This window comes from Crinia signifera, chromosome 3, assembly GCF_055691185.1.
Source record: "Crinia signifera chromosome 3, ASM5569118v1, whole genome shotgun sequence".
NCBI lineage: Eukaryota > Metazoa > Chordata > Amphibia > Anura > Myobatrachidae > Crinia > Crinia signifera.
The window spans coordinates 38,301,973-38,327,961 of NC_139219.1; the positions used below are offsets into that span (position 1 = coordinate 38,301,973).

The 25,989-nt window shown below is 44.5% G+C and overlaps 1 protein-coding gene across 3 annotated transcripts in view; it reads right to left on the bottom strand.

Moving 5' to 3' along the window:
• Positions 1-25,989, bottom strand: part of HHAT (hedgehog acyltransferase) — a 365,335-nt gene that overhangs the window by 286,139 nt on the left and 53,207 nt on the right. For all 3 annotated transcript variants that reach the window (XM_083175655.1, XM_083175656.1, XM_083175654.1), the window contains exons 3-4: positions 14,131-14,198; positions 8,865-8,978 (exon numbers count right to left, since the gene is read on the bottom strand). In XM_083175655.1, the coding sequence (XP_083031781.1) occupies positions 8,865-8,978; positions 14,131-14,198 (182 nt within the window). The remainder of the gene's footprint in view (positions 1-8,864; positions 8,979-14,130; positions 14,199-25,989) is intronic.

The window sequence follows — 25,989 nt, forward strand, 5'->3', positions numbered from 1 at the left end:
AAGGTAAAGTGGTACTACTGTGTGATGTAACGTGAATAAGGGACACCATTGCATGATATAATGTGAATAAAGTTGCACTACTGTGTGGCATAATTTGAATTGGGGGTACTATTGTGTGGCCATGCCCCTTCCCAGCAAGAACACACCCCTGTTTGGGCTACGCACCAAATGAGTGCACTGTTTCTATTTAAAATATTGCGGGTCACCAAAATTATGACTGCTATGATGAGGGTTGATGGTGCTGGGAAGGGGGAGCAGGGTCAGAGGCGGAACTAGTGGCGGTGCTAGGGGGCACCAGCCAAAATCTTGCATAGGGCATCATTTAGGCTAGGGCCGGCTCTGATCTCGGCAAAACAAGCCTGGCTTTAAAAGCAATCTGGCTCATTTTGCCGAGAACGGCTATGGCTTTTCGAGCTCATGGCCGGATCTCGACAATCCATGGACGGTTCTCGTGACCACGCCCCCTGTTCGGCACTCAGCAGGCGGGACATTAAATGCCACCTGTAGAGATGCAGTCGAGTGGACCGAGAACGGGACTGGGGCATGACTGTCGGGCCGGCCCGACAGTCGTGACCCGGGGTTGAATACCCCCCTAAGCCTGTCATGTGTTTTATTAACACCATAGTAGAGAGCTTCAATCTATACCCACTGACTGATTATTGATTTGTAGGTGGTTAATAATGTAATATAAATAAATTAAAACCAATGGGCACCATCTCATCTCACCATACTTCTCAAGACTTATACAGCCTGTGAAACCACAGGAAGACACTAAGCATGGGAGCCTATGCTATAGTAAACCATCTATGGAGGAAGCACAGAAACACAGCCCCCAGGGGAGGTAATTATCAAGGAGGTAACTGACACATTCTCTACTAATCATTTTCAATGTTTTTCTATTGCCAATTGACTGTTACCTCTGCAACTGGAGAACAACTGCTCGTATGTCAACACAGTAATCATACAAAAGACACGGTACATATATGCTGCATTCTCCAGATTATAAATTCTCATGAGCACGACCCTCTCTAAACTCTGGGCCTGAGGCTGTGAAAATGGAGGCATCTCCCATTTTGAGCTAATTGTGCCACATCTGGCACACAATGGGAGAGATGTATGAAGCAGTGATAAAAGTGCAAGCAAGCTTTGAGGTAGCATTTATCAAGCGCACACTCTACAAAATGATAGGTAGATGCTGATTGGCTGCCATAGGCAACTTCTCCACTTGCACACCTCTCCACTTTTATCACTGCTTTACATACCTCCTCCTTGATGTGTCCAAACTTGCAAATCAGTGCTTGTATGGCCACGCACCATTTCCCTGGAGAAGTGTGCATGTGCAATAGGGTATATGCCCCAGTGGGTGTGGATCAGTTGGTCACAGAATTAGATCTGAACACATGCAGTGGGGCATCAGCTCTAACCATCGGAAATGTGCGCTAACATTGAGTTACTGTAACCTACATCCAGGGCTATTTTTGTGCAGGCTCCAGCAGGAACTGTGGCCCTTGTTCTAGTTCACTCTTTCTGACAAAATATTCCTCAGATGGACAAAACCATGTGCACTGCAGGTGAGGCAGGTGTTACTTGTGCAGAGATAATTAGATTTGGGTGGGGTTTTACACCTGCCATACCTGCAGTGCACATGGTTTATTCCATCTACGAAATATTTTGACACAAAGAGTGAACTAGAATAAGGGCCACAGTTCCAGCAGGAGCGTGCACAAAAATAGCCCTGCCTACATCTGTATCAGGCCTTAAGAACTGCAGCATTTTCAGTAAGTAAATATTATCAAGATATAAGGCTTTTCGAATCTTAATGTAAGTGCCTGTTAAGAAAATCATGATTTTATCTCTGCAAAAATAAACTAAATATAAAATACCACAAGAAAGTTACTGAATGATATTTGTTCCTAAAGCAACAAATAAATTTAGTAAATAGAAAATAGCGTAAGTGGTTTCTGCAGTAAAAGTATGCCTGCTGTAAAATGCTTTTACGGGATACACTCTGCTACTGATAAGTCCATTTAAGTTCCTCCATTTCATCTCGTTAATGCACTGGTGTAAAGATCTTGTATCAGTGGATGACCCAACAAACCTTCACAGCCAGTGACAGATACGGTAATATACCATATATACGGTAGATTACAAGAAGCTCTTATTTTCCCAGGTACATTACATTCACATTTATCTATAAAGGATTTTACAATGGATAACAGTGACGGTAACACAGCGTGACCTTACCAAAGTGCACCCAGCTCCTGCACACAATGTGTAGCCTAAGCTAATAGATATGAGATTGCAGGGATACAAATAAAGCAGCTACTTCCACTTTGAGCCTGGTATAGACCTGATCGCTTGGCTTTGAATCTTCGCAACCCTACCGGAGTACCCCCTCCCCTGTGCATGGCCAAGGCCGTCGAGAGGGGGGGAGGGCGGGCACTAATTACCTGGGCCCAGGCATGCTGAGCGACGGCCCTGGTCCGACCCCCCCCCCCCCCGACTTCCTCCCTCCCAAGCAGCAGCAGCATACACCTCTACAGCATGTGCTGTGGTGACAGCAGGCTCAGCATGAGCGCCTCACTGACAGTATGCAGGTGTGTGCTTAGCCTGCTGTCAGTTGTAGCTGTGTGCTGCTGATGGGGGGGGGGGGGGGGGCAACGGACAATAACACACCCCTCCCCTTGACTTTAGTGTTTTTTTTCAACCCCTTCTAAACATTTTGGGGGCATGGCCTAATCGTGGAAGGTGGCAACTCCTCCCGTTATTAAGCCACGCCCCCAAAATGTTACCAGGGCCTGGCATACCTCTCAGTGGCCCTGTGCATAGCTGCGCATACGATTTCATCAATGGTTTTTCCCCTGTTCGCACTGTGGATGACCGTGGGGAGATCGAGGCCACTGATGATGTCAGCAGCCCTCCCTCCCAAGGCAGTGCCCATCTGCGTTTTAAGGCAACACTCCCAGAAAATGGGGGTGCCGCCTACAGTCACCACCCGGCTGTCATGGCTAGTCATCGCTGGCTACGTTTGCAAGGGGACATGAACAGCGTACCACGCACATGCGTGATCATTCGATAATCGTCAAGGCGACTGTGCCAGTGAGTCCCAGCAGGTAATGTGTGGCAGCATTGGGTGTGGAAGCTGGTGTGGGTCCCCTACATGAATTTTGGGCTATTGGTCCTTATATACCTTGCCTGCTGCAATTCTCGCTTCACGTATTTTTCCTTACTTTCGCTACTTTTCCCTCAATTTCTATCTTATTTTGAAGTATCCTTTCCCTGGGACGACAATGTCTAGGTGACTAAGGTCGACAGTGACTAAGTTGACACCTGAAAATGGTCAATATACCATATGTCGGTGTTGACAGAAGGTTGACACAAGTTTCAGGTCAACATGGTCAACACTCAAAAGATCGACACCTTTTTTGGGGGTTTCGACCGACTTGGTTCATACTTTACTATCCAAGTGGGCATTGACTGAGAATATAATAGTGTGCCGAGCACAGCTTATAAGTCGACATAAATAATTAAATGGGGAAACTTGTGTCAACCATGTCCAAGTCAACCTAAGCCTATGTCGACCTCATGTCAAAATCGACATATGGCATGTTGACCATTTTCAGGTGTCGACCTAGTCACCATCTTCCCTTTGTACCATAACCTTATTTTACTAGGTATATAGGATTAGTTTTTTGTCACAGAGGAATTGGTATAAAGCTGAAGATTAAGGATAAGGATGTATCTGGACCGATCTTGTGCCAGTTGAACCTGGCCTGTATACAGTTTCCTCAGTTTGCTACTGTTTCCACAAACTTTACTTAATTTTTAACTTCATTATGATACTATTTCTGATTTCTTTATACTGTATATTTTAGTTTAGTTTGCTTATAGTGTTTTAGGGGCAAAAAGGGGCAAAAGAATAAGCCATTGGGCAAAAAACATTTTGCACTGCAGGTGGGGCAGATGTGACATGTGCAGAGAGAGTAAGATTTGTGTTCAAACTGAAAACTAAATTGCGGTGTAAAAATAATGCTGTCTAACATTTGTGGGCTACATGCAAAAGCAGCCAGTATTTACCATGCACAGAAAAAAAAAAGCAGACATTGTACCAACAACTTCATTCACGCTTCAGTTGTTTTAAAAAGAAGTCCATACTTTGGAACATGCAGCTTTGAGGCATGAGGTATTTGGTGATCTAGATTTCATGTGACAGGGAGAAGCAGCCTTGCATTCCAAATTAAATCTCCTTTTATAATTGTAAGTGTGTAAAAGTTAATAAACTATCTTGATCAATTGGCAACTTCCAAGTAAGTCTGTCTGACATTTTAAGGGAAAATACATTGAAAAAGCAAAACCAAGTTGGTTTTGTTGTTTTGACTGCCCTTATAAAACATCTGTCAGACTCACCGAAAAACCTGCCTTTGCCCACATTGCCGGGCATTCCATCTACCTGTTCAGTTCTTTGGCCTTCAATTTCCATTCAGTTATTTTCTAAGAGAGAAAGTACCTTAAGCTAATAGCATAATGGCACCACTAAATCTGTTTTATTGTTAAGTTAATGCATTCAGTACAAAGGTTATTGCAGCTGTATCTAATGTACGCAATAAGCATGTGGAGTGTTAAGTTCTGTAATGGATCATTTCAGTTTAGTAAAGGTAACTAATAGTGGAAGTGGATATATATAATATCTCTTTGGTGGTGCCTAAGTAATTTACTGCAGTATATATAATATCTCTTTGGTGGTGCCTTATTCATTTACTGCCGTATATATAATCTCTCTCTGGTGGGGCCTAGTTAATTTACTGCCGCATATATAATATATCTTTGGTGGTGCCTAATTAATTTACTGCCGTATATAGAATATCTCTTTGGTGGTGCCTAATTAATTTACTGCCGTATATAGAATATCTCTCTGGTGGGGCATAATTAATTTACTGCCTTATATATATATATATATATACACCTCTCTATTGGTGCATCTACTGCCATATATACTTGCACTCCAGTGGTGCTGTCCTATGGTGTAATATATTGCATAACTCCACAAAAATAATGGAGATCCAAAATATGGAGAATCAATTAGGGAAAGATGAAGGGCCGCTTCCTCTTACTTCTGAATCTGCTGCAAATGCAAGTAGTAATGATGACATAGACGATGATATGCCATCAACGTCGTCTGCCAAGGCCGATGTCCAGTATCAAAGTATGGGGCATGTAAAATCCAAAAAGCCAAAGTTGAGTAAAAGGAGGACCAAAAATAAATAAATTCAAATCATTGGAGGAGACACATAAAATTGGCAATGTGCCATTTACGACACGGAGTGGCAAGAAACGGTTAAGGCCCTGGCCTGTATTCATGACTGGTGGTTCAACTACACATGACCATGCAAGCCCTGCCTACTAAAGAAGACATGTTGGGGGACATTTACCAAAATGGATTCGTAGAAAAAAGGTGTATTCGTAGGTAGAAATACACCTTTTTTTTACGAATTTGTATTTTCGGGATTTACAATCCCAAAAATACAACAATTCGTAGTCCTAAAGATGGAACATTCGTATTTGTATTTACAAATACGAATGTCCTACACCATCGATAGGATACGACAGAAATCACCATTCAAAAGAATGGTGGTTTCTGATTTACTAAGCAGCCGTACTAATAATACGGCTGCTTAGTGGTGTAAAACACCCACGCAAATACGACAGGAAAATAGAACACCATTTTCCTGTTCTATTTGCGTTTTAGCCTGCACGGATCAGTCACATCCGTGCAGGCTTCGGTGTAAAAAAATAGAAAAATTAAATAAATAAAAAAAAAACGGCGTGGGGTCCCCCCCACAGCCGAAACCAGCACCAGGCTGACAGAGCCTGGAGCCGGTAATTAAAAATCAGGGAACCCAACAAATAGGGGTTCCCTGATTTTTAACAACCAGCCCCAGGCTCCTGCTCTGGGGCTGGTTCCCAAAATACGGGGGACAAAATGAGTAGGGGTCCCCCGTATTTTAAGAACCAGCCCCAGGCAAAACCAGACAGCAGGGTAATGCCACAGCCGGGGGGAGACTTTTTATGCAAGTCCCCCCGGCCAAAGCATTAACCCTACCGACCAGTCAGCCTGGCCAGGGGCCCTGGGGGAGTGGGGACCCCCCCAATAAAGGGGTCCCCCCCCCCTCCAGGACTTACCTGACCAGGCTGAAGCCTGGTGCTGTCCTCGATGCCCCTGGGCGGTGGGCATCGAGCTGATAGAGGTGTAAAAAAAAGAACAAACTATTGTTTTTGACTGTGGCACTACAAGTGCCAGCAAGCCTCCCCAGCAAGCTGGGACTTGGAGAACCACAAGTCCCAGCCTGCTGGACATTAAAGGGCCCGCTGGCACTTGTAGTGCCACAGTAAAAAAAATAGTGAAATAAAACACACTGACACCCATTTAAAATAAAAGTTTAATACACACATAACAAACATACTGATACTTACCTATCTTGATCCCGTAGGTAGGTCGCTGGCTCTGGTGTCGGCGGCTCCGGGGTCGGCGGCTCCGTGTTGGCGGCTCCTGTGTCGGCGGCTCCGGGGTCGGCGTCCTGTCCGAGGATAATCCATGTTGGAACTGTGGAAGGAAATCCTACTCACCAGGTCCACCATGGATGGTCTTCTGTCTTCATCTGTCGACATCCTGGAAGTCGTCAGCAGCTGCTGGCATCTTCCGCGACGCTCCCCGGCTTTCAGAGCCGGAGAGATCCTCTCTCTTCGCCGTCTGGGCTCAGAATGAATTCTGGCCAATCAGGAGGCGCCTAGCCGCCTAGCGGCCAATCAGGAGAGGTCTGGAGCCGCCGACACCAGAGCCAGCGACCTACCTACGGGATCAAGATAGGTAAGTATCAGTATGTTTGTTATGTGTGTATTAAACTTTTATTTGAAATGGGTGTCAGTGTGTTTTATTTCACTATTTTTTTTACTGTGGCACTACAAGTGCCAGCGGGCCCTTTAATGTCCAGCAGGCTGGGACTTGTGGTTCTCCAAGTCCCAGCTTGCTGGGGAGGCTTGCTGGCACTTGTAGTGCCACAGTCAAAAACAATAGTTTGTTCTTTTTTTTACACCTCTATCAGCTCGATGCCCACCGCCCAGGGGCATCGAGGACAGCACCAGGCTTCAGCCTGGTCAGGTAAGTCCTGGAGGGGGGGGACCCCTTTATTGGGGGGGTCCCCACTCCCCCAGGGCCCCTGGCCAGGCTGACTGGTCGGTAGGGTTAATGCTTTGGCCGGGGGGACTTGCATAAAAAGTCTCCCCCCGGCTGTGGCATTACCCTGCTGGCTGGTTTTGCCTGGGGCTGGTTCTTAAAATACGGGGGACCCCTACTCATTTTGTCCCCCGTATTTTGGGAACCAGCCCCAGAGCAGGAGCCTGGGGCTGGTTGTTAAAAATCAGGGAACCCCTATTTGTCGGGTTCCCTGATTTTTAATTACCGGCTCCAGGCTCTGTCAGCCTGGTGCTGGTTTCGGCTGTGGGGGGGACCCCACGCCGTTTTTTTTTTTTTATTTAATTTTTTTTTACACCATGCAGCCTGCACGGATCTGACTGATCCGTGCAGACTGCTAGAAATAATTCGTATTAGCGGCCGTATATACGGCTGCTAATACGAATTCCTACGACATCGGAGGGTTACAAAGCAGTCGTATATGACTGCTTTGTAAATCCCCCTCCGGAACACGACTTTGCATACGACTGAAACAGTCGTATGCAGTCGTAGGGAAAATACTAATACGAAAAACTAGGTTTTTCATATTAGTAAATTTCCCCCGTTATCACAAACCCCCAAGGAGAGTCCAAAGGTGTTGGTGGTTGTGATGCCTGACCTTCCCATTGCTGTACGCGAAGAGGTGGCTCCTTCAACCATTTTCAGCACTCCCTCTGCATATGCTGGAAGGATCACCCACAGTGCAGTTCCTGATTTAGATAATGAAGGTGTCAATGTTGTAGACCGAGAGGAGGATATTGATGTAGCTGGCGCTGAGGAGGAAGTTGACGAGGAGGATGCAGAGGTGGTTTGCTTGAATGAGGCAACAGGGGGGGAAACAGTTGTTGTCCATTTGATGAAAAAGCCCATCGTCAGGCCTGGGCAGAGGACCAATAAATCCACCTCTACGGTCAGGATTTTTTTTTTATCCGAATCCGCACAACAAATGTATTGCCATATGTAGCTTATGTAAAGCTCCAATAAGCAGGAGTAATGGGAATCACCCACTGCTCCTCGGCTGGTTGCCGTCTGTGGTCAGAAGGTTCCACCCCTTTGCAGCTATTGCATTGCTGCACCAATCGCCCACTGCTCCTCGGCTGGTGGTAAACAGGAACAAGCCAGATAGGGGTCTTTTTGGGGCCTAGTTTTTCAAACTGCCATCCTGTCTGCCGCTGCAGTGCTACTCCTAGATGAGCCACATGTTTGTGCCGCACACTTGTGTGGCTTAGCATAGTTATCCAGCTACCTCGGTGCAACCTTTTGCTCTAAAAAAATATTGTGAGGTGTTCAGAATAGACTGGAAATGAAGGAAATTAATGTTATTGAGGTTAATAATAGCGTAGGAGCAAAAAAAATCTGCGATTTTAGCAGTTTTAATGCTTTTTAAAAATATAAATCTGAACCCAAAACATTTAGGGGGTGTTTTGTAAAAACCCATTAGAACCCAAAACCTGAAGGTAATCAGAACCTTAAATGCAAAAAGTGACCGGTGCACATCCCTAATTATGTATATATATATATATATATATATATATATATATATACACACACACATATATAGTATGTCACGTATTTTTTTATTTTGTATGTTTTACTGCTCGGAAGTGGGTGGTTAGGGGTATATCAAAATACAAACCTTAGCTAGGAATATTCTGGCCGACTGTGAAAGCACTGCATGTCCCAGCATGAGCCATAGCAATCGTGTGCGACCCCACTCCATCCAGAAACTCCACTCAAAGTCTGTCCCATCCTTTAAAATAAAATCAGACACTGTATTTCAATCCTCTTAACCAAACTATAACACGTACTGTAAGGGATGATCAAACTTCTGTCCCTGCTGCCGGCTCTGGGCTGCGCATGCGCAGGAGATGTCATGATAATAGCAGTACCGCGCTGATAAAGAGAGCCGAAGAGGGAAGCCATAACGGCTTTCCTTATTGGCTGTAGGCAGCATCATACATTTGGGGGATAGGGGTTCCCACTTCTACGCAATATTGCGGAGAAGAACCGATATTTAGGAAAATGGAAAACATTTTTAATACATCTGCCCCCCCAGTGTGTAGCAGACATGCGCAATAAAACAGGTTGTGCCTTTGTGTAGCTTCCCAGTACGCCCCCCATCCCATTTTCATTACTCCGAGGGAACTGCCCAGAGGCTGGTCTGTTCCCGGAGACTCTCCTCCCCATTTTCGCTGTCAGCTTTTCGGTGTCATCCCCTGGAAGGTTGGCAGCTGGGCGCAGTCCGCATCCCCCAAATGCAGTGTTTTCCAACTGCTGTTCCGCGTGTTTGTCATATGTGCCTCTGCACAGCAGAGATGCAGCGGTCTTCTGTGGCCCCTCCTATGACCGATGGTAACATGTCATGATTTATAGGTCACGCATGTCACGTCACCTTGGTCGCACACCAGCTTGCCCTTTACTGCTCCCTGCTTATTAAGTCACTTGTGTGTAATTATGAATATCCTGAAAACCTAGACCCGCCTTGGGGACTGCATTTGGGCTGTTACTCATGAGAATGAGGGGATATTGGGACTAATTATATGTGGCAGTTTTGTGTGTTTGAAAGATTCCATTTCTAAATTAATCTTGTAGGCCAACAGCTGCATAGTTTTAAGAGGAAAGAGCCATAAAGCCCATTAACACATTGCACTGTTGACCGCAGATCTAGATTATAACTATAAATTATAGCATAAGATCCATCTGGACTTGAGCACCATATTGCACTATACTGTAATTTGTAGTTACTGTCCTTTATTTACTAGATTTCTTAGTGCGACAGCATAAGGTCCTTTGCGCCTTGGGATTGTTCACTTTACTATTTGTGTCTATATTGAAGATCTAGATTATATTAGCTCTTAAAAGAGTGAATGTAATCTACAACTACCGTCAAAAAAAAATCTGAATTACCACTAGTTGCAAGTGGGTTAATTAACCCCTTCCTGACACAGCCAGTTTTTGCCTTCCTGGCAGAGCCATTTTTTTCAAATCTGACATGTATCACTTAAGTGGGGATAACTTTTTTTTGCTTTTACTTATCCCAGTGATTTTGAGATTGTTTTCTCATGACACATTGTACTTCAAGTTAGTGGTAAATTTGGGTCGATACAGTCTGTGTTTTTTTGTGAAAAATACCAAAATGTCGTGAAAAAATGGAAAATTTTGCAATTTGCAAAATGTCACATTTTCTGCTTGAGAGACAAATAAACATACCACTCAAAATAGTTAATAACTAACAAAGACCATATGTCTACTTTATGTTGCCATCATTATTTCAACCTCCTTTTCATTTTTTTGGACACTAGGAGGCTTCAAATATGAATAGCAAATTCTCAAATTTTCAAGAAAATTTCAAACACTGATTTTTTTAGGGACCAGTTCAGTTCTGATGTGACTTTGAGGGACTTGTATGTGAGACACCCCCATAAATGATGCCATTTCAAAAACTGCACCCCTCACAGTATTCAAAACAGCATTTTGGAAGTTTGTTAACCCTTTAGGTGTTTCACAGGAATTAAAACAAAGTGTAGGTGAAATTTCAAAATTTCTTTTTTTTTGCAGAGTTTCAATTTTAATACATTTTTCTAACGAATACAGTAGATTTTACTAGAGAAATGTGACTAAAAATTGATTCCCCCAATTCTTTTGTTTTCATAAATATCCTATATGTGGCCCTAGTGTGCACGTTGACCAAACCACAGGCTTCATAATAGAAGGAGCACCTACTTGATTTTGGAGCCTCCTTTTTATGAGATTTTTTTTTAGGCACCATGTAGGTTTCTAGGCACCATAAGTGCTAAAAGTTAGGAACCTCCCCCACAAGTCACCCCATTTTGCAAACTACACCCTTCAGGGAATTCATTTAGGGGTATAGTGTACATTTCAAACCCCCAGGGGTTTCACCAATTTTGATACAACTGGGCTGTGAAAATGAAAAAATTTAATTTTTCATTTTCACAGCTCAGTTGTATCAAAATTGGTGAAACCCCTGGGGGTTTGAAATGTACACTATACCCCCTGATGAATTCCCTGAAGGGTGTAGTTTGCAAAATGGGGTCACTTGTGGGGGGGTTCCACTGTATGGGTGCTTCAGGGGTCATTCAACCAGAATCTGTGCTGCAAAATCCAAAAATCACTCCTTCCCTTCTGAGTCCTGCCATGCACCCAACTGGTATTTTTTGGTCACATGTGAGGCATTGCCATACTCAGGAGAAATTGGGGCACAGATTTTGGGGTGCTTTGTCTCCTTCATTCCTTGTGAAAATGAAAAATTTTGAGCCAGATCTGCATTTTTGTGTAAAAAAATGTAATTTTTTACACAAAAATGCAGTTCTGGCTCAAAATTTTTCATTTTCGCAAGGAATGAAGGAGACAAAGCACCCCAAAATCTGTGCCCCAATTTCTCCCGAGTACGGCAATGCCTCATATGTGACCCAAAAATACCATTTGGGTGCATGGCAGGACTCAGAAGGGAAGGAGTGATTTTTGGAGGTGGAATGAAAGGTGGGTGCTATGTCGCATTAGCAAGACCCCCGAAGCACCAATACAGTGGAACCCCCCCACATGTGACCCCATTTTGCTCACCAGCTTTGGGAGGGGGGCTGGCGCTGCGGCTGGTGGGGGGGTGGGAGGGGTGCTGGCGCTGCGGCAGCCGGGTGGGTGGGAGGGGGGGCTGCCGGGTGGGAGGGGGGGGGGGGCTGGCGATCGGTGGTGATCGGTGCTGTACTTAACAGCACCGATCACTGTATATATATATATATATATATATATATATGTGTGTGTATATATATATATATGTGTATATATATATATATATATATATATATATATATATATACACACATATATATATATATATATATATATATATATATGTGTATATATATATATATATACATATATACACATATATATATATATAGATATATATATATATCTATATATATATTTATATATAGATATATATATAGGTCATATAAATGAATTTATAGCCAAAATCAAATATTTAACTGTGCTGCTGCTGGCGGGGGGGTGGGAGGGGGGCTGGCGCTGCGGCTGCTGGCTGGGTGGGAGGGAGGGCTGGAGGGAGGCTGCCGGGAGGGAGGGCGGGCTGCCGGGCGGGTGGGAGGGCGGTTTGCCGCTCGGTGGTGATCGGTGCTGTACTTAACAGCACCGATCACCACCGATCTCTGTGTTACCGAGCGGCTTAGCCGCCGGTAACACAGAAAACGCTGCAATTGGCTGTTCACTTTTGAACAGCCAATCGCAGCGATCGCCGACCGGGGGGGGCACCCCTGCCCCCCCTGAGCGGCGAGGGGGGATGTCTGCTGTCAGGGACAGCAGACATCTCCAAACTGTCACCGCGTCTATAGACGCGGTGACAGTTTAAAGCCATGACGTATATATACGTCATGTGTCGGGAAGTCCTTCCCGACCATGACGTATATATACGTCAAATGTCGGGAAGGGGTTAAATATGTTTTATTAGAGGAGAAAAGAGAAAATAGATGGGACGGTTGTGTAATCCACAGCAGGTAACATTTCCTTTATTCTGCTAGTATAAGCAGTAAGCAGTGAATTAGACATCTGATTTAATTGTATTAGAGAAATTGTGTGCTGCGCAATTAACAGCAGCTGGCATGGGGTAGTCACTCCCACAAAATATAAGAATTAAAAAAAGAAAGTTGTGCCAGCGCTGGCTGAAGGATAACAAGACAGTTCTCTTAGAAAATATTTTTTTAAGAATATGGGTAACAATATTTTAATATATACCACAGTAAAATGTTGAATCAGACTTAATAAAATAAAATAAATGATAAATAAAAACTAAAGCTGCATTGGTTGTATAGTCACATGGCACAACTTTCATGTTCATGCAACTGAGCGATTATCGTCAGACTGTGCATGTGCCTCGATTGCACAGAGGTAGCTTTGTGATTGATAGGGGGAGGTTACTGGGAGTGGCAACAAAAATGCAGGCGTCTCATGGCCATTTTCGGAGTGTATTAGCAATCAGCTGCAATCATATACCTAGAGAAACATGACGCCAGCGTTGCTACTAGCGCAGCCGGTCTGAATAGCCCCACAGCCACCCTAACAGTCATTGCTCTTCATTCTTGCATATAGACTGAGAATGTTTATGCAGTTGCAAATGAGTGTGGGATGGCTCCTTGGGGCGTTTTTTTATGTTTTTGCGCCAACGTCACTAGCAGTTCCGTAGCCTAAAAAGATTGCATATATATATATATGCGCTTTATTACTTACTAAAAGTCAGAGTAATTGTTTTCCCTATTTGCTTATTATGTGAAACGATGCACAAGTGACATGGTTTATAATAGCGATTAGAGCAAGTACCCAGCATGAGCCTGCATATCATTGTTCTGTTTGTATTCGTTTTGTTGTCTAGTGTTCCCATGGTGATGGTAGCACGATCCACCAGCAGGATGACGTCATCCCTAAGCGCCCACTGTGTGGGAGGCGGGGAGTCACGCTGTCCTAACTGCACAAAGGTGAATAAAGGTATGTTCCTGTCATGTATTATGTTAGCCTGATGAAAATGTCGCAATAAAGACATTGAAACGTTGCCTTTAAACCACTTCATGTCCTGTTAATTTGCGGGGAGTGCCGCACCTCCAAACTACTGTTTATTCCATGATTCCAGTGGGGGCACCCAGCAAAGCAGAAATCTAGCGTCTGAGCCAGTGAGTGTGCCGGTCTGCTGCTCTTTCTTTCTATATATATATATATATATATATATATATATATATATATATATATATATATATATATATATATATATATATATATATATATATATATATATATATATATATATATATATAGGCATTTCTATGTACACAAAACAGAACACAAATTTATAAATATGAAATATCAAAGAAAATTACCTTTTTCAAGCCCCAGAATGAAGAATCTGTTTCCAGACCAACTTCTTCATCGAGGTCCTTTTCATGTTCTGTAAAAGCAGATTGCACTAATTATTAATGGGATTACCATATTATGTGATAAGAAATCTGTGATCTCACTGAAAACCATGTATGACATCATCACCGTGGGGTGTGTCCAGGACAAAAAAAAAAATCACAAAACAAAGCTGTGTGGGACAGGACTAATGAAATTAATACAAATGGCTTAACTACCATAGGTGCAAGGGGTGCAGCTGAAATGGGGCCCAGAGCTGAAGTGGGCCCATATTTACAGTCTATTTAATATGTTTTACATACATTTTTCACCATCAGTTGCTAACTAGGGGGCCCTTACAAACCTTTGCAATGGGGCCTCCAAATATCTAGTTACGCCCCTGATTAACTATAAAAAGCGTTCACCCCCATTGGGCTTTTTCACATTTTGCTGTGCTACAACATGGGAATAGGATGGACTACCACAGCGATAATTTGGGTGACTGTCTACCGGTTTTGTACCATTGTGATGCCTTTAGTCATACTTTAACCACAGTATGGTTTCCCTTAACCATATAGATGAGTTTTGGAAATAAGATATTGGTGATGGACAGTGGGCGCTTAGATTAAAACAAAATTTTAATTCAACATGCAATGACAAGACATATAACATATATTAATGTGGACTATAATCTTACCCCAATGGGGCAATTGTTGGTGGTGGCAGGGCAACAGTCCGGATGTGCTCCCCGCCAAGCTCCAATTGCATGCACTGTCCCAAAAAATATCACAGGTATTAGTCACTAGACTGACGCGTTTCGAGTAGGCTCTTCCTCAAAGGCTCAAAACGCCTCAGACTGGTGACTGATACCTGTGATATTTCTTGGGACAGTGCATGCAATTGAAGCCCGGCGGTGAGCACATCCGGACTGTTGCCCTGACTAGGCTGCATCCTAGGGTGCCAGGACTTGGAGGGAGCCACACAGGTGGCAGCCGGGGAATACAATTAAAACATGAGTCACTCCATATTGGTAGTAGGACCAAAAGCTTAATCAAATAATCTTTTTAGTTATCCACATCTCCCAGGTGCGGAGGGAAAAAGTTCTTTAAGTGACTGACAGATGGTTGTGCTAATGTAACCATGTAATTTACTACTAAAACCTTTCCTTCATGTACATTGTGCTACATCCCAATCTGAGTATCATGGAGAGCTGCACGGGACTACCTATGGAGTGTACCGGGCAATCCTCTGACACCATTAGATGCTCTGTAATGTAACCTTGGTACCAGCACATGAGCAGTATGATTATAGCTGTAGAGGCCGATTCAATTAGGTGCCAATTGTGTCCTGCAGTCTGGTCTCACAGAAAATTGCAATTGCAAATCAGTTCCAATCTGGCGCTGCATTTTCAGGGGATATGTGCAATTTTGTTGTATTTAGGGGGTTACTCTTATTCCTTCGGTCAATGTTGCGCCTCTGTGCAGGCGCATTTCTGCGCATGTGCAGACGTAGGGTGTGTGCACCCATGGCAAATTTTCGGGTTGCGGGGTGCATGCACCCTAGATGGTGTGCTGGGGGCGGAGAAGGGCGGGGAACGCTGGGACACCCCATCACCATATGGGAATGCCCAGCGTTCCATGGGTGTTCCCATTAGAACACTGGGCGTTCTGATGGTAATGAGGCGGTGACGCGGGGCTGGTAGCTGACATCACTGGATGTCAGCTGCCCGCCCATATCCAACCAGACGTGCATGCATATGGAAGTGACTTGAGAGTCACTTTTATATGCGTGTACCTTCCACAACTTTCGAGGGTCGGCGACCATAGAAAGTTGTGGGAGGCTACCCACGAAATGAATGGATATTTATGCTAAACATCCATTCTCAGCCTGTGCGTGCAAACCCGTGCTGAGAAGGGGGGGTGGGTGGGCGGCCATTCGTTGGGTGGGGTTTGGTCGAGTTGCAAGGCTGCGAATTCGCGAATCAACCAGAATAACCCCCTTAGTCCCCTCAGCAAGGAAAAAAAGGTAGGGCAATGTTTATTTTAAGGTTAAAATCTTGGAACACAGGGACTCAGGGCCTAATTCCTGTTAGTACGCAATGCAGATGTTCCCCGCAACAGAGCAATTATAGGCAGACTGCCACACATCGTTAGGGACCATTTGGGGGAGGTAACAGGGAGTTGCAGCATAAATACAGCAGTGTCAAGGCTGTATACAGTATATGCTGTCAGCTTCAGTCATGTATGTACAAAAGTAAAGTGCTTGCATTGCTACCGCCATGTCCAGGCTCCATAGCCATAGGGCTACCTTTGTGGCCAATGTGTATAGTATAGTATGTGACTTGAGATTGCTCCGGCATTTGTTTATCTACTTTTCTCGCTGCAGTTTTACGTGCGACAATTAGCAATTCCATAACCTAAATATCCACGGCTGTGTAGGTAAGTGCTTTCAAACATGAATTAGGCCCACAGTGCAGAACCTCTGGTACATCCCACCCAATGAAAAATCATACACTTGAAGGGGTTAAAATAGCCTAATTTGAGCAATAGAGACTTGTTAGTTTTCAGGTGAATTTATCGAAAAAGCACCATAATGGGTGAAATGGGTTTTTAAATTAATAGTGAATGTTTTTTTTTTACACCTTTTCCTAAACATGTATACTTATACTTAAAAACTCATTACAGACATTGTGGCAGATGTATTAAGCCTGGAGAAGAGGTAAACTGGAGAAAAAGTGGAGATCAAGTGAAAGGAGACAAAGCACCAGCCAATGAACTGTGGGGCAAATGTATGACCGGGTGTTATGGGGGAGAAGGGGTATCAGTGCATGTTCACCCGCTGCTGGTTTTGTCTTTGCCAGCAGCAGGCTGGTGAAGCCCTATCTCAACAGCAGGGAGATCCCTGCTGTTGGCTCTGGGCTGCGCTGGGGATCTCGTGTGAGAAGCGAGATCCCGTGCATGCCCAGTCCAGCCGGGGGGAAGGAGACTGTAAACTGATGCGCTATCTCCAGGAGGGGACATCGCAGGAGGTGGGAGTTAGCGCTCCCCCACTTCGGCAGACAAGATGTTAATACATCTTGTCGGTCTCCCCTCCTGCTTCGCCTTGTTAATGAGGCAAAACAGAAAGTAAACAGAAAGTATTATAGCGGCACGTACATCTGCCCCAGTGTTTGAAAAATGACAGTTGAGTTGATTGGCCAGTGCTTTATCTCTCTTCACTTTATCTCCAGTTTATCTCTTTTCTAGGCTTAATACATTTGCCCCATTATTATGTACCCATAAATACTGTAATTTGTTCAAAAATACTTACAAGTTATCATTTATCACCATAACTAACAAAATACAAAGTACAATCATTTGAAACCAATTAAGGACATCCAATACTTTCCTTATGGTATCTAAATGCATTATTATATATGGTCTTGATATTGCACTTTATTTTTGTGGTGCAAAATGACTTACCCACATATTTATGCATTTATCCCAAGTAACTGTAGAAAACAACCTCACTCCCAGTCCCAGAGCTTGTTCGGTTGCATGCATGTATTTAAGTGGGAAGCCACTGACTGGGAGTTTTTATGGCCTGTACCCTTTTTGGGGTCTCCAACTGCCCATTGTAAGTACAGGAAAGGGGGAGTTGTCAAGCCTCCTTTACCTGTGGCCACGCCCCCTGACCGAATTTGTTTTTGCTCTTCAGATGTTGGAGGGTATGGAGTCCCAGGCCTGACAGAGAAGGAGATCCTACTGCTCCTGTATAATACTGGTGGCACCAGGAGCATAGCCTTGTAGGCAGTCCTGCAATGACATCACTATGGGTGTGTGGCTTTGGTGAAGTCCTGGTCAGGTTTACATCACTTGGGGGGACACAAGACAGGGAATGGAAGAAGTAAGGGATAGATATACTGTATGAAGCAGTGATAAGGAAGGAGAAGTGATAAAGTGCCTGGTACTTTATCACCGGCCAATCCGCTCTTGACTGTTAAGTTACAGGCTGGGTTTAAAAAGGGACAGTTGGGAGCTGATTGGGCGGTGATAAAGTACCAGGCACTTTATCACTTCTCCTCCCGTATCACTGCTTCATACATCTACCCCTAAGTGTTTTGAGGAAATGAAGATAATATTGGGGGCTATGGGTAGCAGAGATGTTATTAATGTCATGTGTAGGGCTTGTTATAGAAGTGTGATAATGTAATGTGGTGGATGTGAAGGTGGTGTTGTATTAACATGTGGTGGGCTGGTAGTATTTTAGAGAATATATTAGAACTAGCGCTCTTAATGTTAATTAATTGGTCCAGGGGATTTATAGGGAGAAATAAACTTGTTTATTACATGAGATTTTTATATGAAGTTTTGTGCTCAGTTGAGAAAATGTTGTTTAATATATAGTTTCCATTCACAGTCTGAACGTTTTGTTCCTGGCAGTTTGTGACTTGGATCTTTTTTCCTGTCTGCAGGGAATGCAATTGTACATATTTATTCATCATTGAATCATTAGGTCAACAGTCAAAAGGTCGACACATAAAAACGGACTACTTGGCTTAGGTCAAGTGACAAAAGGTCGACGCAAGCAAAATGTTGGCATGAAAATGGTTGACACAGAAAAGCGTCGACATAAGTGTTTTTGTTTTGTTTTTTCAATTTTTGGGGTGTCTTTGCCGAAATCTGTCGGCATGGACACCATATAAGTGTACCATGTCCCCTCGCATGGCTCCCTTTTATAATCTAACTCTATGCCCACTAAGAACAAGTCGGTTTACCTTAAAAAAAAACTCTTATCAACCGTTCCTGTGTCGACCATTTCCTGTTGACCTTTTTGGCGTGGGTCAGCCTTTTGCCAATGTCGACCTAAACCATGTTGACCTTTTTCATATGTCAACCTTTTCACTGTCAACCAATAGTGGCCGACCTACTGACTATCAGCAGTAGCGCACGCAGGGGGGGTTTCTGAGTACCCAGAAACCCCCTAAGTAGTCTAAGGGCCCTAGGCTGAAAGCTGAGGGTCCCGTCTTTCCATAAGTACAAGAATTTTAAAAATCGGCCCTTGGGAACCGGAGATATCTGACTTCAAAGCAGTGGTCCCCATCCAAGCCTGTTAATTGCTCTTCCCAGTCAGATATTTCAGGTTCTGTCTGATTAAGAGTTTTTCTGAGGATATGTTCCAAAAGCTGAGACTCTCCCTCTTTGATGGACACTAGTAGCTTGTCTCTACTGTTCCCAGAACCAGAGATATCAGCCTTCCAGCAGCTGGCTACTGCTCCAGCTCCACACACCTGTTATGTAGTTTTATATACTTGTTGGCAGATTACTCTGCCTACTGAACTCTGGGGTAGATTTATTATAGCGGCGCCTATCACGCCGCTATAACAGTTCCTGCTTCGCCTCATTAGCGAGGCGAAGCAGGAGGGGATACCGACAAGATCTATTAAGATCTTGCCGCCGGAGTGGGGGAGCGCTAACTCCCCCCTCCGGCGATGTCCCTCCTGGAGACAGTGCATCAGTTAATACTGATGCGCCGTCTCCTTCCCCCCCGGCCGGCTCACTGCGCATGCGCGGGATCTCGCTAGTCTCACAAGATCCCAGCGCAGCTCAGTGCCAGCAGCAGGGACAGCGCTGTCCCTGCTGTTAGATATAGGGCATCGCCACCTGCAGCTGGCGAAGTCGACAGCTGCAGGCGGCGGAACGGTCAGCGATGCTGACCATTCATAAATTTGGCAGAAGGCAGGGGCGCAGTGCAAAATATCGCCCCTGTGCTATGCCTCCTGCCCCACACCGCCGGCGTTAGAGTAAACGCTCGGCGGGTGTGATAGATCAGGGGAAGCGCTATCCCCTGCTATAACGCACGGGGATAGCGCAGATTCCCCTGATCGCTTAATAATAAATCTACCCCTTTGATCCCCTAGTCACCAATATCATTTGGTAGGTGGGATTCTCTAGTTTTTAATTCCTGGAAACTGGAGATATCTGCAGTCAAGCAAGCTGTCCTCCCACCAGAAAATTATGAATAATAAGCCCACTCCACTATACACCCCTCCTCTGCATATTAAACATCCTCTACCACCCTGGAAGTTATGTATCAGGGCCCCTTCATTTAGCCCCATCTCCCACCATCTGTGCAGTTAAGGTGTAATTAGTGGAAATTACTGATCCAGGCCCTACATGCTGAGCGGTTGATATAATACCACCTACCACCTGGGGGACATCAAAGCTTCCCCCACCCCTACCGCTGGAGGATCGGTAGGTGCCCCAATACATTGCTATGCCCAGGGGTCTACACTGCTGTTGACGCCCGTGTGTGTGTGTGTGTGTGTGTGTGTGTGTGTGTGTGTGTGTGTGTGTGTGTGTGTGTGTGTGTGTGTGTGTGTGTGTGTGTGTGTGTGTGTGTGTGTGTGTGTATATATATTATTATTATTATTATTTATATACAATTGGTCTATCTATAATACGTTAACTGACCCGGCATATACTGGGTCACCTAAGTGTCCATCTCCGTGCTTTGCTCCGCCCCTCTGGAAACCCCCTTCTGAAAATCCTGCGTTTGCCACTGCTATGGCAGTTCACCCTGTATAGCACTGGCTTGCTGACGCATTGTGTGTAACTATAGTAGCCTACTCTGTATAGCACTGGTTTACTGACACATTTAATGTAAATTTAGCAGCTCACCCTGTAATAGCACTGACTTACTGACACATTGTGTTTAATTATAATAGCCTACCCTGTATAGCACTAGTTTACTGACACCTTGTGTGTAACTATAGTAGTCTACTCTGTATAGCATTGGCTTACTGACGCATTGTGTGTAACTATAGCAGCTCACCCTGTATAGCAATTGGCTTACTGACACAGTGGGCGGGATGTATTAATATACATCGCCACCCTTCGCCGCTATGCCAGCGCATATGTACTAACATATGCGGCTGGCATCGCGATGCGGTGACGGATACCCCCCCGCGATACCTGTACTGTGGCCTGCGGGGGGTCTCCGTCTCCTGCCTGCCGCCTCCTGATGCCTACACGCTGGGGACAGCTAAGCAGGCTGTCCCCGGCGCCTCCTCCTCCCCCCTGCAGCCGGAAGGACGTCCGGCTGCGTTGATAGGGGGAGGAAGGGCTTACCTTCCGGGGTCCAGGAGAACCTGCAAAAAGGGTAGGCCCAAGGAAGGGGGAAAGGGGGGGTCGGCGAGGTGGCGGGGTTGCTTCTATATGTAGCTACCCTGCCCGGCGAAATCCGTGCGGCTGGGTAATGGTACATAGGAAAATGCGTTTTTCCTTTAGTACATCCCGCCCAGTGTGTGTATCTATAGCAGCTCACCCTGTATAGCCCTGGCTTACTGACACAGTGTGTGTATCTATAGCAGCTCACCCTGTATAGCCCTGGCTTACTGACACAGTGTGTATCTATAGCAGCTCACCCTGTATAGCACTGGCTTACTGACGCATTATGTGTAACTATAGTATCCTATTCTGTATAGCACTAGCTTACTGAAGCATTGTGTGTAACTATATCAGCCTACTCCAGGGGTTCCCAATCTTTTTTAATCACGGCACCCTAGAGCAGGCATTGCCAACCAAGGGTCCTCAAGGCACACCAACAGTGCAGGTTTTGTAGATATCCAGACTTGAGCACAGGTGACTTAATTAGTATCTGAGGGATTCTGATTAAACCATCTGTACTGAAGCCTGGATATCACTAAAACCTGCACTGTTGGCGTGCCTTGAGGACCGTGGTTCGGAATGCCTGCCCTGAAGTATCAGAATTTTTCCACGGCACCCCTAGGCCACAAAAAATATATATAGACGACCAACCTGTATAACACTAGCTTACAGAAGCATTGTCTGTAGCTATATTAACCTACTCTGTATAGCACTGGCTTACCGACACATTGTGTGTGTAACTATAGTACCCTACCCTGTATAGCACTGGCTTACTGACACATTAGGCGGTATTCAATGAGAATACCTGCGAGGTGCAGCGAATCCTTTTTAGGATTCGCTGCACATTCGCCACGTTCCGGAGCCGGCGGGCTCCGGTATTCAACGTGTCAGGGGCTCGCTGCCCCTGACTGGCGAATATGAGCTCCTGCGGCGATTGCCGCAGGGAGCCTGAGGACGGTGCCAGGCAAAGAGATAGAAGTCTCTCTGCCTGCCCCAGAACTTTGTGGGGGGGGTAGGTGGGCTCCCCGGGTGCCAGGCAGCACAGGCTGCCCCCCGGGGGTGCCAGCAGGGGACCGTATATTCACTATACCCGATCGTAACAATCGGGTGCAGTGAATATATGAATATGTAATGAGCGGCTCGGCTCCTGCGCCCCCTGCTGGCTGCTGTGTAAAAAAAAAATATATATATTTTTTTTTTAATTAAATATATATTCATGTGCTTACAGCACATGAATAAAAATAGCATGCCCCTCCTCAGAATAAAATTCCTGATTTTTTGACACCAAATATAAAAAACAAAACACTTTATTTTAAAAGTTCACATTCCACTTCACCATAAAAAGATAGCGATTGCTACTCGGTGAATCATGGTGAAAAAAACCTTGAAATGTATTCGCCATTGAATAGGGTGATTCACCGTTTTAGTCAGAAATTCGCCAAACAGCACAAATTCGCCATAAAAACATGGCGAATCAGGCTCATTGAATACCGCCCATTGTGTGTATCTATAGCAGTTCACCCTGCATAGCACTGGCTTACTGACGCATTGTGTGTAACTATAGTAGCCTACCCTGTATAGCACTGGCTTACTGACACATTGTGTGTAACTATAGTAGCCTACTTTGTATAGCACTGGCTTACTGACACATTGTGTGTAACTATAGTACCCTACCCTGTAGAGCACTGGCTTACTGACACATTGTGTGTATCTATAGCAGTTCACCCTGTATAGCACTGGCTTACTGACGCATTGTGTGTGTAACTATAGTACCCTACTCTGTATAGCACTGGCTTACTGACACATTGTGTGTAACTATAGTATCCTACCCTGTAGAGCACTGGCTTACTGACACATTGTGTGTATCTATAGCAGTTCACCCTGTATAGCACTGGCTTACTGACACATTGTGTGTGTAACTATAGTACCCTACTCTGTATAGCACTGGCTTACTGACACATTGTGTGTAACTATAGTACCCTACCCTGTAGAGCACTGGCTTACTGACACATTGTGTGTATCTATAGCAGTTCACCCTGTATAGCACTGGCTTACTGACGCATTGTGTGTAACTATAGTAGCCTACCCTGTATAGCACTGGCTTACTGACACATTGTGTGTAACTATAGTAGCCTACCCTGTAATAGCACTGGCTTACTGACGCATTACATGTATCTATAGCAGCCTACCCTGTATAGCACGCCTTACTGACATATTGTGTATAGCTATAGCAGCCTACTCTGTATAGCACTGGCTTACTGACACATTGTGTGTGTAACTATAGTACCCTACCCTGTTTAGCACTGGCTTACTGACACATAGGGGGTTATTCTTATCCATTCTTTCTGACAAAATCCTTCTTAGACGGACAAAACCATGTGCACTGCAGGGGGGCAGATGTAACATGTGCAGAGAGAATTAGATTTGGATGAGTTATTTTGTTTCTGTGCAGGGTGAATACTGACTGTTTTATTTTTACACTGCAATATAGATCTCACATTGAAGTAAAACCCCACCCAAATCTAATTCTCTCTGCACAAGTAACATCTGCCCCACCTGCAGTGCACATGGTTTTGCCCATCTAAGAAGGATTTTGTCAGAAAGAGTGGATTAGAATAAGGCCCATTGTGTGTAACTATAGTAGCCTACTCTATAGTATGAAAGTAATATAAAGGTGTTCAAATCGCGCTTAGAATGCATCTTGGTGGATGAAGACACAGGGATGGTGTCCCCACCCCATATAAACACATGAAAGAAAAGATCATATGCAAGAACATATGAAATCGTGTCTCGTTCATCAGCGCTATCAATAGATAATACATCCCTATGAAGGTATATTAGTCTCCTCTTCTCCACCTCAAACTGGTTTATACAGTAGAGATGACCGCAGTATTGAAACGGATTCTTGTTATATATGGATACCCATCACCGAAGATGCCTGCCAGAGTGGGGAGAAAATACCATACATCCCTATATTATTAATTTATGTATTAGCAGTTTCTTATATAGCGCACACAGATTGCGCTGCACATTACAGAGAATATTTGAACATTCACATCAGTCCCTGCCCCAGTGGAGCGTACAATCCATATTCCCTACCACATGTGGATTGGGCGTCTCCTCTTCTCCGTTTGTATGAAATAAAGTGTGGCCAAAATCGATAATCATCTGACTATACCACTCTCCAGTGGTGTGTACATAAGGAGAGAGATAAATGTGCCACGTGTGCTGTTCATCAAGGCTTGTCGGCCTTTTTGTATGCTGTACACTGTATTGTCAGGACATAATTACCAATTTCCTTGTCTGCACCAAATAAGCGCTGGACTTGAAGTGTTCGGAAGAAGCCTGCTGTGTCTGTAAGGAGGATATTTATCAAAGATTGGAGAGAGCTAAGGTACCAACCAATCAGCTCTTAGCTGACATTTTTAAGAAAACACAGGCCGTAACATGGCAGTTAGAAGCTGGTTGGCTGTTTTTATCTCTTTCCAACCTTTTTCACTTGGATAACTTGTTATAATTTATTATCCACGTGGCCTACAATTGGTAATGGTAAAGTATGGCGAGGGAGGCACCATACGAGGGTACTTGGTACACTAATTGAGGGTCTATGTCGACTGTTGTTGACCTAGGCACTAAAAATCTTAAAAAGTAATGTCGACCTTTTGCTTGTCTCAAACTTTAGTCCATGTCAACCACAGTGCATGTAGACCTTTTCACTGTCGACCAATAGTGTTTGACCTAATGACCGTTGACCTAGTTATCGTCGACCTACTAATACACTTTTTGACAGACAGCAATTCTAATATTGCAGTGTGTGTATTATTTTAGCACAAACTTGTTAGGAAGATGCAAAATATCAGTCACTGTGAACGAGGGGCCTCACTGCAGCGCTTTGTGAAGTGGCCATTTTGTTTCCTGAGGTAACATTTTGAATGTGCCGCAACCTACTGTATGAACTCCCCAGGCATTTGTAACATTACTGAAATTACAGAATTTTATTGGCTGTTTTAAATACTGCAAGGACCAAAGCAAGGAACCCTCTGAGATGTGTGTAAACAGGAGAATGATGGGGTCTCCTCCTAGACCAAGGGGTCTCCTCCTAGACCAAGGAACCCTCTGAGATTTCCTGTATGTAGACACAATAATGATGAGGTAATGGCTGCATCTCCTCATAGACCAAGGAACCCATCTGAGTTGTGTGTAGACAGGAGAATGATGGGGTAATGGCTATGTCTCCTCATAGATCAAGAAACCCTTTGAGATGTCTGTAGATAGGAGAAAGGAACCAAGGAACCCTCTGAGATGTATGTAGATAGAAGAATCATGGGTAATGGCTATGTCTCCTCATAGACCAAGGAACCCTCTGAGATGTGTGTAGACAGGAGAATGATGGGTAATGGCTAGGTCCTTCTGATAGACCAAGGAACCCTCTGAGATGTGTGCACACATATTTAAAAAATGAAATGTACACATGTTTTATTTGAGATATTCGACACTGTAGTCGCCAAGCATTCACCCAGCATGGAGACGCTCCAAATGAGGAAATAACCACAGAGATACAGTATTTTTCAACACTCATTTTATTACCCAAATTGTTGTTGGAAATAACAAATGATGGGGTATAAGATGGGAATTCTGTTGAAGATGGGACGCCTCTACATTGGGAGTGCATGCCACTCCGTGATGGTGACAGGGGTG